Genomic DNA, 18,522 nt, shown 5'->3' on the forward strand with positions numbered 1-18,522 from the left:
GCCGCCGCCCGCGCATGCGCGCAGGGGGGCGCGCGCGGGGGGCGGGGTCTCGCTGAGGGGGGCCGTTTTCTGTCAATCATCGGGCCGAGGACCTCTCAGCGCTGAGGGCGGGAAAGCGACCGGGCCCAAGGAGAAAATGGCGGCGGAGGCTGCTTCTCCCCCTCCTGCGTCGTGAGGTGAAGGCCAGGCGGTGGAGGAGAACGGGTCAAGGGCGATGGACCTCGCCTTCTTCCCATCCTGACTTCAGTCTCCTGCCCTTGGGGGTGGTTGCCCATGTTGGGATGGAGACACTGGGTGTCAAAACCCTTCTTCGTCAGGCATATTCCCTCCCTTCCCCTCTGGGGGATGGTGGATGTCCAGGAGAGCTCGAGTCATCAATGGATCGATCAATCAACCCATCTTATATATTGGGCAGTCGCTGGTGCGCCACCCTCTGCGGCAGCCCCGAACTCAGTGAGCCCCATGTGAGACGGGCGTTGTGTCTCACCTGATTATTGGGCAACCACTTAATTACTAAGCACTTAACAAATAATAATAATAATGGTGGTATTTGTTAAGGGCTTACTATGTGCCAAGCACTGTCCCAAGCACTGGGGTAGATACAGGGTCATCATGTTGCCCCATGTGAGGCTCACGGTCTTCATCTCCATTTTACAGATGAGGGAATAATAATAATAACGTTGGTGTTTGTTAAGCGCTTACTATGTGCACAGTACTGTTCTAAGCGCTGGGGAAGATACAGGGGAATCAGATTGTCCCACGTGAGGCTCACAGTTGATCCCCATTTTCCAGATGAGGGAACTGAGGCCCAGAGAAGTGAAGTGACTTGCCCACAGTCCCACAGCTGACAAGTGGCAGAGCCGGGATTCGAACCCATGACCTCGGACTCTCAAGCCTGGGCTCTTTCCACTGAGCCACACTGCTTCTGAGGCACCGAGATGTGAAGTGACTTGCCCAAAGTCACACAGCTGAAAAGTGGAGGAGTTGGGACTAGAACCCAAGTCCTCTGACTCAGCCCAGGCTCTTTCCACTGAGCCATGCTGCTCTAATAATAATGTTGGTATTTGTTAAGCGCTTACTATGTGCCGAGCACTGTTCTAAGCACTGGGGTAGATACAGGGTCATCAGCTTGTCCCACGTGAGGCTCACAGTCTTCATCCCCATTTTACAGATGAGGTAACCGAGGCACCGAGAAGTGAAGTGACTTGCCCAAAGTCACACAGCTGACAGGTGGCGGAGCAGGGAATAGAACCCATGACCTCTGACTCCTAAGCCCTTGCTCTTTCCACTGAGCCACGCTGCTTCTCTTCAATATTGCATAATAATAACTCCTTTCCTCCAATTTCCCCTCCCCTTCAGAGAATATGGATTCAGATCCACTGGAGGGCCTGAGCATGGGGAAGTGTGAGTCTAAGCGATTTGAGCTCCAAACCCCGGATCAGCCATTCTGCAGATCACCTCTTCTCCTTCTATCAGCCTTTATCAGTCTCTTAAACCATCCCAGCTCTAGGTTTAATCCTGTCAGATATGTTTTTAACTTCATTTTTGTTAAAAAAAAAAAGCCCTTCGGCTTTCCCTTTGTCCGCCTCCTCTCAGACTCAGGATGTGAGAGAAATTGGGACTATCTGATAAAGCCCAATACCGTCTGGAGTCTTAGAGTTTAGATTGATCTTCATGGAAGCCTACGGTACCGCAAAATGATGTCCTGCTGCTTAAACCCAACAGTGATTGCTCAGGCTTTTGGTTTTTCCAATGTTTCTTCTTGTCAAGCACCACATTTTTAGAGCCTTGGTTGAGTATCGGGTTTATAAACCTTGGGCTTTCTGGGTGTCTATTAAATATAGATGATGATTATTATTATTGATGATGATAATGGCATTTGTTAATAATTATGGAATTTGTTAAGCATTTACTATGTACCAAAGCACTGGTCTAAGCGCTGGGGTAGATACAAGGTCATCAGGTTGCTCCACGTGGGGCTCCCAGTCTTAATCCCAATTTTACAGATGAGGGAACTGAGGCACAGAGGAGTGAGGTGGCTTGCCCAAGGTCACACAGCAGACAAGTGGTGGAGCTGGGATTAGAACCCACGTCCTCTGACTCCCAAGCCCGGGTTCTTTCCACTAAGCCACACTGCTTCTCTAAACTGATGTCAAGGTGATAGAGTAAATCATGTAGATTTTTCGGTCACAAAAATCAAAAGGACCAAGAACCTGTATGTAGGATTATGGTGCTAGTGTATCGCATGTAACTTGCATTCCTTTTTCTCTGTCAGTTGTGTTTCCACCAGGGCAGTGGGTACAATCAATCACATTTATTGAGCATCTTCTATGACGTGGAACTGTACTGAGTGCATGGAAGAGTACAATAGAATTAATAAATATTTAAGCTTGCCTTTAAAGAGTTTATCATTGCAGGGGAGACAGGTACTAAAATAAACTATAGGAGGAGGCAAGAGATTAAGAAGATATGTACATAAGTACATGAGGAAGCAGTGTGGTCTGGTGAGGAAAGCATGAGCCTGGGAGTCAGAGGCCCTGAGTTCTAATCCCAGCTCCTCCACTTATCTGCTGTGAGATCTTAGGCAAATCACTTAACTCCTAGAGTCTAAGTTTTCTGTGGGTAGGGAACGTGCCTGCTGTCTGTTTTATTGTACTCTTCCAAATGCCATATGGTGCCCTGCACATAAGTGCTCAATAAATACTATTGACTGATTATCTGTGCCTCGGTTCCCTCATCTGCAAAATGGGGATTCAATTCTTGATCTCTCTCCTTCTTACTCTGTGAGCCCCGTATGGGTCCTGATTATCCTGTTATTATCCCAGTGCTTAGTGCAATGCTTTTCAATAAAGTAAACACTCAACAAATACCACAGTTATTACATAAGTGTTTTGGGGGTATGCTTAGAAACCAGAAATGAGCAGGGAAACTGGCAGGGTCACAATTAATCAATTAATCAATCATAATGATTGAGTTCTTATTGTGTGCACAGCACTGTACTAAGTGCTTGGGAGACTATGAGCCAACAGAGTTGAGTTGGTAGACAGGTACCCTGCCCACAAGAGGCTTACAGTCTAGAAGGAGAGACATGTTAAAAAAATTATGGATATGTATATCAATGCCGTGGGGTTGCAGGTGGGTGACTATCAAGTGCTTTAAATGGTACAGATCCAAGTGCATAGGCGACACGGAAGGGAGTGTGAGTAGGGGAAATGAGGGCTTAGTTGGGGAAGGATCTGGTACTTATTGAGCACTTACTATGTGCGGAACACTGTACTAACTGCTTGGGAGAGTGTATAACAGAATTAGCAGACCCATTCCCTGCCCATAATGAGCTGCTTAGAGGAAATGTCTTTGATGGTAGGGAGCGTTGTGGTCGGTCATATATTAAGGGGAAGAGAGAGAGTTCTAGGCCAAAAGGAAGCCATGGGCAAAGAGTCAGTGGTGAGAGAGCCAGCTGATTTTCAAGATTCCTGCTGTGCTCATCCATCATATGAGATGCCTTACGTGATCCTATGATCCAAAATCTTTACTGATGCCATAGCCCCAGCAGGCACTTCCCTACTTAGGACTGTTTCATCTCTCTCCACTGTGGCGGGACGTGGGTTGGATGTGGGTCAGACTAGTGAACCACTGAGAGGAGAGGGAAGCAAAGCGAAGTATGAAAATGGGAGGTGGACAGGACTGGGAACCCATCTTGGGCAGGGACTGTGTCCGAGCTGCTTCTATTTACCTACCCCAGTGCTGTGTACATTATTATTGGGCCCTTAACAAATACCACTATTATTATTACTATTTCTACTATTATTATTAAATAGTTGAAGAGGCCATAAGAGTTATCAGAAACCTAGGCTACTGAAGGCAGAATCAGGAGAAGAAAATGTACTTCATATACAGGCTCAGATGAAGATAAATGCTTTTAAAATCAGAACATCCCCATTTTCAAACACTTTAGTAAAGGACTCGACTTGTCTAAAATGCCCAGCAAGTGAATGACAAGAGCTGCATGTGTTGAGATTGTCTATGGACAGGTACGACAGTGATTAAAGGCAAACAAGGAGAAAAGCAGCGAGATTTTCTATTTTGGGAGATCTCTTCCCACCTGTCCTTTTTATTTTTAGATCTTAATTCTGACTCTTAAATTTAATAATATGGTACCTAGTCTAGTAGATTTGTAGCTTGACATAATAAGGCACAGGTGTCCCAGTTCTGCAAATCTCTAAAATTTGTCAAATACTTTCATGGTCCTGGCCTGGCTTGAATAGAGGGGGGACATACTGGAAGTGTGCTAGTATCCCCCAAGCAAATGAGAGCAAAAAAGAGCCCAAGATCTAATAATCAGTCTTACAACTGATCAATTTACATTTATTGACCCTTTACTGTGTGCAGAGCACTGTCCTAAATGCTTGGGAGAGTAAAGTTAGATGACATGATCCCAGGCCGCAGGGAGCTTACAAACAAGCTAACAATGCATTTGTCTGATTTTGATTTGTAGTGATTTTTAATTCCAGCGTGGCATTTTCTGGTCTTTTCAGGGAAGGTTTCTCTGAAGTCCTGAAAAGGTGAATCACCCCTAGGCTTCCACTGCCTCTGAAACCAACAGTTTTCCAATAGTTCAATTTATCAATGGCATTTATTGAGTGCTTACTGTGTGCAGAGCACAGTACTGAGCACTTGAGAAAGTAGGAAAGTAGCATGACCTAATGGAAAGAGCACGGGCCTGAAAGTCAGAAGACCGGCTTCCCAGCTCCACCACTTTTACCTGCTGGGTGACCCTGGGGAGATGACTTAACCTCTCTGTGCCTCTCAGTTCCCTCATCTGCAAAATGGGGATTCAGTGCCTGTTCTCCCTCCTACTTAGAACGTGAGCCCATATGGAACCTGGTTATCTTGTATCTATCCCAGTGTTCGTTCTGTACTGCATCAGTTTGAGATGGAAAACTAGGCATTTCTGAAGAGAGGGAGAAGAGAGAATACTGAGATAATGAACTGCAGAACATTTTCACAATTCCTGAAGAGCCTGATAGTTCAGCATCTGCCATACAGTAGCAAGACACTGAAATGGGATATGTGAAATTCTATCTTTTAACTCTTAATGACATTTGTTAAGCACACACCATATGCCAAGCACTGCAGTCTCTGTCCCACATGGGGCTCAGTCTAAGTAGGAGTTCATTTCCTCAATTGTCGGATGAGAAAACAGGTCCAGAGAAGGGAAGCGACTTGCCCAAGGTCACACAGCAGACAAGTGGCGGAGGTGGGATTAGAACCTGGGTCCTTCTGAATCTCAGACTCATGCTCTATCAACTAGGCCAAGCTGCTTCCCTTCTCTGGGTGTTTTATCCTAGCCCTCAGAGGACGTAACTCTGGATCCGTCAGGGGAGGTACGGAAGTTATGGAGTGGACAGCCGCAGACCCTCAAGGCCTTTCTCAGTGGTAGTCTCTCTGGGGTTAACATCAAGATCGAAATGAACAAAAGGAGAAACTTCAAGTACAGCATGCTACCCGTCACAATTAGCTAAGATGAAAATGACAAGAGGATCTTTCAGTTTCCTTTGTGTCTCCGCAGGAAGGTGCGAAACAGTCATTCTGACACTTCTCCTGGAAGGAGCAACCAGCAGGAGCCTCAGCGTAGATGGAAGCTGATTTCCTTTGGTCTCTTGCGGCAAAGAGAAAAAGCGCTCAAACAGCTCCCGAACAGTATGGAAGACCGTTCCTCCGCCCTTAGCTCAATGCAGGATGTTAAAATCCCTTTTAAAGTGTCACTCCCTGGGGCCAAAAGGGTTTTAGATTTGCCAGAGAGATTTCCCCAGCAAGAGGCTCCCAAAAAGCCATGTCCGAATCGGTTGAATGGTGTCCCCCGTCCCGCTGAGAAACTGCCGCCGGTTCCCCTAGAATTGTTCCTCTCTGGAAACTCCTCTGATTGTTCAGATGACCTGGGGCCTAAGGAGGCCGTCACCCCCTCTCTTCTGCCCAAAGGCCCTGTCTCAGTCCCTTCTCGGGGTACATTTGAACAGGATGAAGATGGGCTAGACGACACCCTCTTGGACCTCCCCGATGGCGAAGAGGATGACGACCCCTTCAGTTACACCGAGGAAGAGATCCAGGAACTCCTGAAGGACGACCACTCCCAAGACAAGCAGTCCTTCCCCAGAGAAGGATTGGGAAACGATGTCGATGGCCTGGTTGTGGGGGCAGAGAGGAACAGTTGCTCTGAGCTACCTCACCACGCCCCAGGCCTAAATTGGAGCTCAGCAGCACGGCAGGCCATCCCCTTCAGGCTACCTCCGATCACTAGCCCAGATGGTCAGAAGCCGATTCCCATCAAACCGTTGAACCGACCCTTGAGACCAGAAAGGGCTCTTTGGAAAAGGACCGTAGTCCCAGCCCTGAATCCAGCAGCTCGTGAGGACCGTCTTGACGGAGGTGGGCCCAGGGATCCCTGCAGTAGCTTAAAATGCTTGGGATGGGCCAGCCCAGAAGAGGAAGAAGACAAAGAGACTTTCCAAGGGAGAAAAGCTGATCAGGACCTAAGTAAAATTCCACTCAGGTATTACAATAATAGTGATAATGGGGGTATTTGTTAAGGGCTTACTATGTGCCAGGCTCTGTGCTAAGTGCTGGGGTAGATACAAGGTAACTGGGTTGGACACAGTCCCTCTTCTACTTGAAGGTATAGAGGGATCAGCTCAAAATAATACTAAGTGCCTACTAAAGTGCTATTACTATGTTGCACCGGAGAATTTAGGGATAATCAGATCAGACTCAGTCCCCATCTTTTTTTTTTATGGTATTTGTTAAGTGCTTACTATGTTCTAGGCACCGTAGATACAAAATAATCAGGGTGGACACAGTCCCTTTGCCACATAGGACTCACAGTCTTTTCATTCAGTCCTATTTATTGAGCACTTCCTGTGTGCAGAACACTGTACTAAGCGCTTGTGAGAGTACAATATAACAATAAACAGATACATTCCCTACCCACTCCAGGCTTATAGTCTTAATCCTCATTTTACAGATGAGGTAACTGAGTCACAGAGAAGAGAAGTGACTTGGCCAGGGTCACACAGCAGACAAGCGTCAGAGCTAGGATTAGAAATCAGGTCCTTCTGACTCCCAGATCTGTGCTCTATCCACTAGGCCATGCTGCTTCTCATGGGGCTACATGGGGCTCACAGTTTAAGAGGCAAGGAGAGCAGGAATCTTAACCCCATTTTACATAGGAAAAAGCTGAGTTCCAGAGCAGTTAAATGCCTTGCCACACGAGGCCAGTAGCAGAGGTGGGCTTAGAACTGGGGTCTCCTGACTCACCACCCGGTGCTCGGTTCATGCTGCCTTTCTGCCCTAAATTTGGAAGACCCTTCGGGGCCTGCCCCTCCAGCAGCTGAGTCGTAGCACCGTTCCCAGTGGAGGAGAACCGCCTCAGCTCGGGGCCCAGTCTCCAGGAAATCCCTCTTGTCTTTCTGACTGTAGCCTTCAACAGATCGGCTTGGACGCGGTTACTCTGAATGGCAAGGAAATGGCTCCCTCGTGCTCTCAGACCTCAGAGCGGGTGAGGAGTGCACTGAAATCCAAACGCCCCAGTTCAGCCGCGGTGAGACCATCTTTAAGCAGCGGCATCAGCCATGAGGCCGAGGGGACGACAAGGTTCGCGGCAGGCCTGGCTTCATCGTTCAGAGTAAGTTCATGCCGCCAATCTTTAGTCACTTCGGGGCCAGTCTGCTTACTAACTTCCTTTTTTTTTTCAATTTTAATGGTATTTGTTAAGCCCTTACTATATTCCAGACACTACCGAGCGCTGGGTTAGACACTAGCTAATCAGAATGGACCCAATCAATGTCCAATGTGGGGCTCGCAATCTTAATCCGCATTTTCCAATTGAGGTAACTGAGGCACAGAGAAGTGAAGTGACTTCTGAGCGGACACTTTTGGAGGCGCTGCCATGCAGCCATGGTGTCTTGTGTTTGCACGATGTTTGGCAACCCTCTGGGGATACACTGAAGCTTCCCCAGCCCTAAAATATGGGGAAAGCCCAGGGCTGGGGGTATCCAAACCCAGTGACAAGGCATGGCACTTGAGGTCTGCCCAGAGCCTGGGAAAGCCCCTAGGAGGCTGAAGCCACCTGTCCTGAATGAGGCTGCAAAGAATGAGTTTTCCTTTGCTCGGATCTAATGCACCTTTTCCCTCATGTTTCTCCATGTTCCCCCCACCCTCAATTTTCTCTTCTATGATGAAAGCCGGTTGTCCTACACAATGTTTCTGGGGAGGAGAGGACCGGTGAAAGAAGACTGGGCAGAATCATTCCAGTTCCCCAACCCAAAGTGAGGTAGCTTCCCCGGGGAACCCTATAGCGACCCCCACCCCTACCAAATGTCTCTAAGCAGCATGTTCCCCCCTTGTTTTCCTGCCATCTGTGGATGTCCTTTTCTCCTCTTCATTCCTGTTTTAGGTAGGCTGACCACACACCTCAAATTAGCCAAGGCAATTCTGGATTTTGAAGGTTGCCTCGGGTCATTTGACAAATACAACTGTCCCAGTTTAGCAGCTGTTCAGACTGAAATGGGTAGCCAACCCTGCCCCAACGCTCACCTGCTAGTTCCTTCCAAGGGCCTGAAATTCTGTGCCCAGAATGGAGGATGCCCTTGTCTTTGCCCAGTTTAGGTTCTGTGGCATTTTGGAACTTGGGAGTGCTCTCCCAGAAGGTACCGGCACTTTGTGCCCCACACTTCCCTGGGTCTCTGCCCTCTGTTCCCTGAGAGGAAAGGGGAAGACAGACCAACTTGGAATTATGGCCCAGTTATCGACAAAAACAATCTGGTCGGCCTAGTTGTAAGAGATCTGGCTCAGTGAGAGAGTTGGGGAAGGGGTCGTTTAAGGATAGCAATACTATTTATTCATTCATTAAGTTGTATTTATTGAGTGCCTACTGTGTACTATGCACTTGGGAGAGTGCAATAGAACAATAAACACATTCTCTGTGCACAACGAGCTTACGGTCTAGAGACTGGCGCGCTCAACACCTGCCCAAGATGGATCAGAGCATCTATAAAGCTGTAGGGAGTTGTTTTTCGGATAGACCTGGACCTTGCTGTTTATTGAATTTGAAATTTGGCCTTTAGAAAAGTCCGAATTTGACCCTCACCCGGCTTGGTTTCCTTCTTACCGTCCATACCCTGGATGGCCAGGAGATGGCAGTGTCAGCACAGGTGCTCCTCTGGAGCCGCTTAAAGTGGGGAATCATCATCATCATAATAATAATGGCCTTTCTTTAAGCGCTTACTATGTGCAAAGCACTGTTCGAAGCGCTGGGGAGGAAACAAGGTGATCAGGTTGTCCCACGTGGGGCTCACAGTCTTCATCCCCATTTGACAGATGGGGGAACTGAGGCCCAGAGAAGTTAAGTGACTTGGCCAAAGTCACACAGCTGGCAAGTGGCCGAGTCAGGACTTGAACCCATGACCTCTGACTTCCAAGCCCGTGCTCTTTCCACTGACCCACGCTGCTTCTCTTAACGCTGTTCAGCTTTAAGCTGTTCAGATTGGAGACACCTGATTGTCCCCTCTGCATCTTATAATTCTAGGGATAATGAAAGGATCTCTGTGCAGAAGCAACCCCAGGACCAAATGTCCTCCCTTGGGAGAAGTTGGGCATATTTTAAGGACGAGGTGCTTTCTTAAAGTGGGTTCCAAATTGCATCCTTGTATCCCTCTTTGCCCTGTCTCTCCCTCCCAGTTCAGGAGTAATGGACAACCCCAGATTTTACATTTATGGAGAGACCTAGTTTGTTTGGCCCCCGGACTGGTCTTAAAAACACCAAATAAACATCCTGTTTCCAACTGACTCCCCCTCCTTTTCCCTACTTGCTTTGGAATGTCCTCTCAGCTGCCTCTTATTTTCTCTTCAAATGCCAAGCCCTGGGAATATGGGGGAGTAAAGTGTTCCTCAGTGTGGTTTTCTGCCAGTGGATCCTAAAACTGTGACCACGGGTGATCATTGGCATCACCAGGTCTGCAGGGAGCAAATATAAAAAGGCTTTGAAAAACATCCACGGACTCCACGGTTCCTCATAGCCCTAATGCGGTCACCTCACGGACTAGCCAATGCCAAGGAGACTGGCTCTGAGCTGCCGCCCGGCACGGCAAGCCAAACAACAAGAGGTTAATCCTGGGTGATCTGGTAATCTGGGGAGTACAGCCGTTTGGGCCAGAAGCCACTCACTTGACTACTGCTTGGGGCGGGGGCGGGGTAGCTCTGAGACTTTAAACCAACCCCTAGGGGGTTAGGGAGGCAGGGGGATAAGGCAGAGGCCTCGAAAACCTGAAAGACTCCCAGCTAGTCTGACGGAGGGCCATCAGCTGGCCTAACCAGGATGAAGTCTGAGGTGGGACGAGTGGTCCGTGGCCTCCAATCCACCCATGACATTTCTTGAGTGTTATACTGTTTATAGAGCACAGTACTAAGCGGTTGAGAAGGTACAGTACGGATGAGTTGATGGACACGGTCCCTGCCCACAAGGAGCTTACATTTTAGTCTCTCTAGATCCCTCCTAGTCCTGGCTAATGTTTGCTTGAGTCTGAAAGTGAGACAGATTTGAGTCACAAAAAGTAATTTTCCTCCAGAAAATAGCACTCAAATAAAAACTGGCCTGACCCCACGGTGGAGTGGCCTCTCTGTCTGGATTCTTTTCTTTTTGAGGCACTGTTTAGATGAAATAACATCATTTTCCTTTCCTGATTTATTTCTTTAAGGGTTAAGAGTCAAGCAGGTGCACTAGATGATGAGAAAACCAAGAAGAGGTTATGTCTTCAGGGTGTCTCAACTAACATGCCCAAGTCAGAGGCTCCTAGCCAAGGTACCAGTGGGCTGGGTGGGGGAGGCTTTTGAAGAGCTTTTCGAGTAAGTAAAGGAGGGCCCTGGATGGGGTCAAGTTCGCCCCCCCCCCCAAGCCGGATAGGGCCGGTTTGGATGTCCCTCTGTGCCCCCATTTAGAATGTTTTAGTCCTGAGTCGTTGCGTCTCCCCCTACGCCATTTGCTATTCACCTCATCTCCACCCCCACACTTCATATCCTTATGCTCTGCTCCTTTCCCAATATGTAATTTATTTTAGTGTCTACCTCCCCAGCTAGATTGTAAGCTCCTTTTTATCCAAATAGTATTTGTTAAGCACTGCACTTAGCGCTGGGGTAGATACAAGCTAATCAGGTTGGACACATTCCACATCCCAAATGGGGCTCACAGTTTTAATCCCCATTTTACAGATGAGGGAACTGAAGCCCAGAAAAGCAAAGTGATTTAAGGGATTGTCTCTATCTGTTGCCGAATTGTACATTCCAAGCGCTTAGTATAGTGCTCTGCACATAGTAAGCGCTCAATAAATACTATTGAATGAATCACTTGCCTAAGGTCACCCAACAGACAAATGGCAGAGCCTTGATTAGAACCCAGCTGGCCCATGCTCTATCCACTGGGCAACGCTGCTTCTCTAGGGCAGGCCTGAGGGCAGTGATTTTTTTTTACTAACTCTGTTGCATCGTACTCTCCCAGGCACTTAGCACAGTGCTCTGCACCCAAGCGAGGGGTCAGCAAACCCCCTGGATTGAGTGATTGATTGGCTGGCTAGGATCCTGCCCCGACCAGATAGGATTGACTCCACGGCCATGCTTGGGCACACCCATGCACAATTAGTCGCTCGCTTCTGACTCCTAGCAGCCCCTGGGTGCAGCACCGCCTGGGCCACAGGGCCACTGCCTCCTGGAAAGGCGCCCTGGGCCACTTCCACTTCATCCTCGGGTCACCTCCAACTTGGACCAGCTCCAGTCTGGCCTTGGACGCTGTGATCCAGAGCCCTGGGACGGGTCGGATTTTTGGCTCCCCACAGAGCTGTCCAGTAACGCTCACTCCACGGGGTCTTCCTCAGTCTGAGCTCTCTGGCTTCTGGGGCGGCTCCACTGAGCCACTATCCAGAGGGTAATCCCAGGCATGCCACTGGCTGGTTCTTCAGTCAGCATCGCGTGGATGTAAGAATCTTGTTGCTCCGCGATCCACCGTGTTGTTGATGAATGTAAACCTGCTGTTCGGTGCGGGGTTTATGTGTAAAATATGTACTAGACGTGGGCGGCTTGAAAGCTCCTTGCTGAAGTGCTCAGGGGGCCGAGTGGTGCTTGGTGAGAGACCGTTTCCTCTTCTGTTTGGCCCGCGGCGTTTAAAGCCCAAGCCGGATATTGCCAATTTTTTCTTTCTGCTTGGCACCTGGGCCGAAGCTCTCGAAAAGCTGTGAAGACTTTCCAGGCTCTTCAGACTGGGCCTTTTTGTCCAATTCATTAGAAGCCATTACAAATCGAGGTGGGGTGGGGAGGGGGAGGGCTCGACAAATACCCCGGTCCTGGCGAGACAGCGGTTTCCATGCCAGTCTCCCTAAGTCCCAGCTGATGAGCAATTCCTAAAGGGGCCATGTGGGCGGAACTGAAGTGGCAGAGAAGCAGCGTGGCCTAGTGGAAACAGCCCGGGCCTGGGAGTAAAAAGGATCTGGTTCTAATCCCGGCTCTGCCACTTGTCTGCTGTGTGACCTTGGGAGAGTCACTTCACTTCTCTGGGCCTCAGTTACCTCATCTGTAAAATGGGGATTTAAGGCTGTGAGCCCAACCTGATTAACTTGTATCTACCTCAGCACTTCATACAGTGCCTGGCACATAGTCAGTGCTTAAATGCCATAAAGGAAAAACAAAAAAAGGGACCCGTATTCTAATCCCAGTTCCACCTCTTGTCTATGTGGCCCCGGGCAACTCATTTCACTTCTCTGGGCCTCAGTTCCCTCATCAGTAAAATGGGGGTTAAAACTGAGAGTCCCACGGGGGACAGGAACTGTGTCCAACCTGATTAGCTTATCTACCCCAGCAGTGCCTGGCACAAAACAAGTACATAGATACCATAAAAAAAAAAAGCTCCAAAGCGGCTGTCAGATCCTCGCCTTCCAAAGATGGCCTCTCCCTCCCTCCCTTCTGGCGCCTCCATCAGCTGGCAGTTGTAGCTGGTCGCGGGTTTCGGGCAGCCGATAACACTGCTTCTCGATGGGGCAGTGGGAACAGCTGCGTAGCTAAGTTGGGGGGGGGGGCTTTCTGGCTTCTGAATGCAGCATAAGTAGTGCAGGGAAGCATGCGAGAGACAAGCTAATCATCGCCTCTCTCTCTCCCTTTCAAATTAAAAATGCATAACGCCTGTTCAGAATTTCACTGCATCACATGAGACCCCACCCTTGATGAACTAGGTTGGGTGAGGCTGGAGATCATCAATGACAGAGCACGGGCCTGGGTGACAGAAGGACCTGGGTTCTAATCCCAGCTCCACCATTTGTTTGCTGTGTGACCTGGAGCAAGTCACTTCACTGTGCCTCAGTTGCCTCCTCTCTAAAATGGGTATTAAGACTGTGAATCCTATGTGAGATAGGGACTGTGTCCAACCTGATTAACTTGCATCTACCCCAGCGCTTAGTACAGTGCCTGACACATAGTAGATGCTCAATAAATACCGGAAGAGGAAAAGGAAGACTTCAGCAGGCTGCCTCCAGCTCCTTCTGGCCTATTTGCCTCGTTCCCAGCTGGCTCTTGGCATCGAGTCAATTGCACACAGACTGTGTTGAGCGCTGTACTAAGCGCTGCAATGCTAAGCTGCCCAATCCTGGAGCCACTCGTCCCCACCCCCCACCAGACAAGTCCCGTGCACTCACGCTGGTCACTGAGAGGAAAGCTGCAGAGACTGCCCTCTCATGATGCCGTTCAATCAGTTTCCACAATGCTCCCCAATCTGTCCCCCTTCTCCGTTCAAACCCAGCCTCAGGATTAAAAATTGGCACCCATCAATGGACCAAATGGCACAGAGAGAAGGGGAGAGCTGGCAACACCTGGTGAATTTAGGTTGGTAGGGAGCCAAAACAAATCACTCAGGCCAAAAAAAGATCCGCTTTGGGGCCGACCGTTTGGCAATTTGGCTGACTACGTTGATCACATTAACTGGATAATTGCCAACTGCTCCCTTGGCTTTAGGCTGGGGAGGCCCTGCCTTAGAATTGCAACTGGGGCTCCAGATCAGACGGGAGCTCAGATCTGCTTCCTTCTTGGGGGGATTCTGCAGGCAGAGGAAATGGCCTGGATTTTTCAAAAACACAACTAATGTGTCCATCTTCCTAAGACCTCAAAGTGCTGGTGAGAGATCTCAGAATGCTGCTTAGGACACCATGGAAGCAAAACAGTCAGAGAACAATTCTGCAACTTTTTGCCGACTCCATTGCCAGAATTACCTGGCTTTGAGAATGCTGCTAATGAGAGGGAGCAGAAACCATCAGGCCTCCAAATTAGGCTGCCTGGGGAAACACCTCAATCTCCTCATGGATTGCATTTTGTGTTTCACTGCACAAATGAGCCCTGGGGATCCTCCCAGGCTATGTAGACCGTGAACCCCACGAGGGACAGAGACAGTATTTGTCTGTCATCCGCGTCGCTGACCACCCCCACTGAGAGAAGCAGCATGGTGTAGTGGATAGAGCACGGGCCTGGGAGTCAGAAGGTCATGGGTTCTAATCCTGACTGGTCTGCTGGGTGACCTTGGGCAACTCACTTAGCTTCTCTGTGTCTGTTACCTCATCTATAAAATGGGAAGTGAGACTGTGAGCCCCACATAGGACAGGGACTGTGTCCAACCAATTTGCTTGTATCCATCCCAGTGCTTAGTACAGTGCTGGGCACATAAGTACTTAAATACCATAATAATAATAATTATTGTTTTTATTATTACTCAGCTGGTTGTGGAGGTGAAAATCTTGTTTTGCCCCCTGGAGGCCCTCAACCACATCCCCACCCCCAGGGCTACTTGATGATGACTGTGGTATTTGTTGAGTGCCAGACACCATACTAAGCGTTGGAGTGCGATAGTAAGCAAATTGGGGTTGGACACCAGTCCCTGTCCCACATGGGGCTCACAGTCCCAGTCGCCATTTCACAGATAAGGTAACAAGCACAGAAGTGAAATGACTTGATCAAGATCACATGGCAGACAGGTGGCAGAGCTGGGGTTAGAACTCAGGTCCTTCTGACTCCCAGGACCCATGCTCTAGCCACAGGCCATGCTGCTTCTCAAACATGTACTTTCCCCCTCCTCACCCTGGGCTGGTTTTAGAACCCTGATGCCCAGGCGGGTGATAAGCTCTTTGGAGCGGGGCCTGGCGGGCGATTCTAAAATTAGGTGTCAGAGGGAGAGGGAGGGTGGGTGGTCCTGGTGGTGGGTACCAGGCTCGCTGTGGCAGGGAAAGTGTCTGTTTATTGTTATTTTGTGCAGTGCTCGGTACAGTGCTTCCACACATGGTAAATGCTCAATAAATACGATTGAAGGAATGAAAGATGGAGGCACAGGTGCCTAGGCGGAGCTGAACTGAATCACCCCACATCGGCTGGGAGTCCCCAGGATGTGGCCTCCGTGTGCCCAGCTTAGGTAACAGACCGGTTTGTACCACCCGAGGTGGTTACAAACATCAATAGGAGGTTTTCACAATGATAGAGAGAGAAAGACAGAGGGTGAAGCCAGAAGTTACTTGCCAGACATCAGCAAAGGGTTTGAGGCCCCATTACAAGTCAATCTTGGAGAATGTCTTTTCAGAAGATGCTCCACCCCCTTGGTTGCAATCGTCAGTGAAGGCCGGCAGCCTCCTCTCCGCCAGTTAAGAGGTTTGCCTTGTAGCCCGTGTTGGTGCCAAGCTTTCTCCCGGGCTGCTCGTTGGTCCCATCAATTCGAGACACTGACGAGAAGTCGGGCCGAGGGAAGGTGTGGCTCTGTTTATCCATTCCACCTCTTCTCTCCTTAATGGGTTTCCTCTTGGCCCAACCCAAACATCTGCTTGCCGCAAACCTGCCTTCTCAGGCCATTAACTCCGCCACTGCACGTCCTGAGCAGCATGGAAGAACGCTTCTCCTCTGTATTGTTGCCAAACGCTCACCTCCCGCAGTTGCAGGATGAGGCCTCTTGCCATCAGCACTGTCGAAAATTGATTGAACGGCTCCCTGAGAGGCCAGTTTGTGCGTCTTCCTCTCAGCGGGGCGGGCTGAGGCGCGTGGGACCGGTCTTGGTTGGCGAGCCGGGGGATACGAACGGCTCCAGGAATGGACCGCTTAGTACAGTGCATGCAGTGAGGACTCAATAGATACCACTGGTCGATGGATTAACCGACCCCACGTGCAGCCTGGGAACCATTGACCTTTCCATTTGGAGACCTGGGTGATGGAGTGCACCTCCTTTCCTGCATCTCCCTTAGCAAAGCAAAGCTGGCCCTTTGACCTGGGAAACCTCTGGGAAGCTGGGATTGTGTGAGAGGCAGAATCTACTACCAAATCCTACAATCAATCAGTGATTTCTATTGGGCGCTTATTGTATGCAGAGCACTGCAAGAAGTGCTCGGGCAAGCACAATAGACAACGAGCAACAAGAATATTGTACTCTCCTGAGCGTTTAGTACAGCTCTCCACAAACAGTGAGCACTCCATCTGTACCATTCATTGATTAGTTCCCTCACCAGCACCTAATTACTGACTCTTGGGAATTACAGCTTCCTTAAATGACCAGGGAGACTCAGTGGACAAAGTGACCTCTACTGAGTTCAGGGCCCAGGACTGCAGAGGGCAGTAACCACTGGGCATCTCCCTCAGGTAGGTGAGATTTTTTTTTTTCAAAAAAGATATTAAGCACTTACTGTGTAGCAAGCACTGTAGTGAGCACTGGTGTAGGTACAAGTTAATTAGGTCAGTTCTAAGGTTGGAGACGATGGGATGGTTCCACATCACACCCCCATCTTGCCACCAAATAGCCAATTTAGAGTCCTCTGGTTGCCGTTGAGTGGGACTTGACACTATTCCTTCCTCTAGAAGACTGCCAGGATGGGCTGTGGCAACCCCAGCCTCGGGTCCCCTCCCGAGCCAGGCTATGGAAGCAGCTTTGTAAAAACCCAAACAAAAACTCCACCTCCCTGAGCCTCTGTCTCCTTAGCTCTGAAATGGAAATGCCGTTTCCCACCTCCCTTTCAGGTTAAACGGATCAGCAACGAAAACATCGGCGACCTACCAGGATTCAGAAGCCCTTGGAAAAAGCCAAGCAAAACCGGCAAACGGACAAGACCCCATCAGGAGAGATTTTAAGTGGTTGGAGATGACGTGCCTTGGAAATCCCAATGGGACTAGTGCCTAACCAGGACTCGCAGCAGCAAAAAACTATCCTGAATAAAAGTTTTCCTTCCAGGGGGACTATTCATGTGTTCATTTATGACTAATATAAATGATCAGGGACAATCAGGTTTGCTCTAACCTGGGCACATGAGCCAAAAGGGCAGATGGTTGAGGATACTAAATTTGATGCTTCCACCCCACTTCTTTCCATCACCCTCTGGCAGTGAGGGGAGTTCTAAGAAGTGCCTTAGTACATAGTACTAAGTGCTTAAATACCATAATTATTAAGAAGCTTGGCTCTTTGGGCCCCAATAACTCCTCCCAGACACAGCCCCTCATCCACTTTGAGTGTGAAAGCAGGTCTACTCAAGGCCACGCGGGGGTGGTCCACTTCTCCAGGGCTCGGTTTCCCTTTTCACTGCTGGCAGACAGGTACTGCATGTTGCCTCCAATTTTTCCTTGAAATTCCCAGCCCAACCCACAGCACCTGATCAGAAGGCCGTCTCCATCATCTGGAAGCCAGGCAGATTCTCGTCACTTCCTGATGCCCAGCAGACAAGACATCCACTCCTTTCCAAGAGCTGGCCATTTGGGCAGCAGCTTTTGTGGGTGCCCCACTCCTGGATCCTCCAGCAACTCTTTGGCCCACAACCCCATGCTAACTAGTCTACTCAAACTTAATTGAGACCAAGCTCTGTCCTGAGCCATCTCTATTTCTTGCCCTAGCGAATAAAATCACCAAAGCTGGGCCATCCTCCAGACCTCTGAGATGAGGCAGAAAGAAGCCCTGGGCTGAGAAAGCCAATCTGAAAGGATTTTGCATCTTCTCTCCTAGGGGATTTCTATACTCCCTATCAGTCTGTTTCCCCCTCTAGACTGCAATCTCATTGTGGGCAGGGAATGTCTTTTTTATTGTTCAGTGGTACTCTACCAAGCACTTAACACAGTGCTCTACACACAGCAAGCACTCAATAAATACTAATTACAATGGTACCCTCCCAAGTGCTTAACACAGTGCTCTGCACATGGCAAGGATTCAATAAAGGAGCCCATCATTAGGCAGGGATTGTCTTTATTGCCCAATTGTACATTCCAAGTACTTAGTACAGTGCCCTGCACATAGTAAGCACTCAATAAATACTCTTGAATGAATAAATACACTTGACTGACCAAGTAACTAACAGTCATTGGGAAAGCCCTTAGGCACAGTGCTAGACTGTAAGTTCACTGTGGATAAGGAATATACCTGTTTATTTTGCACTGTACTCTCCCAAGCACTTAGTACAGTACCCTGCACACCATAAACACTCCATAAATATA

General features: G+C 49.0%; 1 protein-coding gene across 5 annotated transcripts; it reads left to right on the forward strand.

The window, feature by feature from the left end:
* Nucleotides 1-70: 70 nt before the first annotated feature.
* On the forward strand, nt 71-17,280 carry LOC100680849 (S100P binding protein). Of its 5 annotated transcripts, none has more exons than XM_029080256.2 (6): nt 71-176; nt 5,550-6,550; nt 7,474-7,678; nt 8,238-8,326; nt 10,749-10,852; nt 17,065-17,280. In XM_029080256.2, the coding sequence occupies exons 2-6, from the start codon at nt 5,703-5,705 to the stop codon at nt 17,067-17,069; spliced, it is 1,251 nt and encodes a 416-aa protein (XP_028936089.1). In that variant the 5' UTR covers nt 71-176; nt 5,550-5,702; the 3' UTR covers nt 17,070-17,280. The 5 variants fall into 5 exon arrangements, 4 of the variants coding, with proteins under 4 accessions (XP_028936089.1, XP_007662373.2, XP_039770329.1 ...); XM_007664183.4 differs by having other exon boundaries at nt 5,570-6,550; XR_005660936.1 differs by lacking the exon at nt 8,238-8,326 and having other exon boundaries at nt 5,570-6,550; nt 17,065-17,158.
* The last annotated feature ends 1,242 nt before the right edge of the window (nt 17,281-18,522 follow it).

The sequence above is a fragment of the Ornithorhynchus anatinus genome, chromosome 16 (genome assembly GCF_004115215.2).
Source record: "Ornithorhynchus anatinus isolate Pmale09 chromosome 16, mOrnAna1.pri.v4, whole genome shotgun sequence".
NCBI classification, from domain to species: Eukaryota; Metazoa; Chordata; class Mammalia; order Monotremata; family Ornithorhynchidae; genus Ornithorhynchus; species Ornithorhynchus anatinus.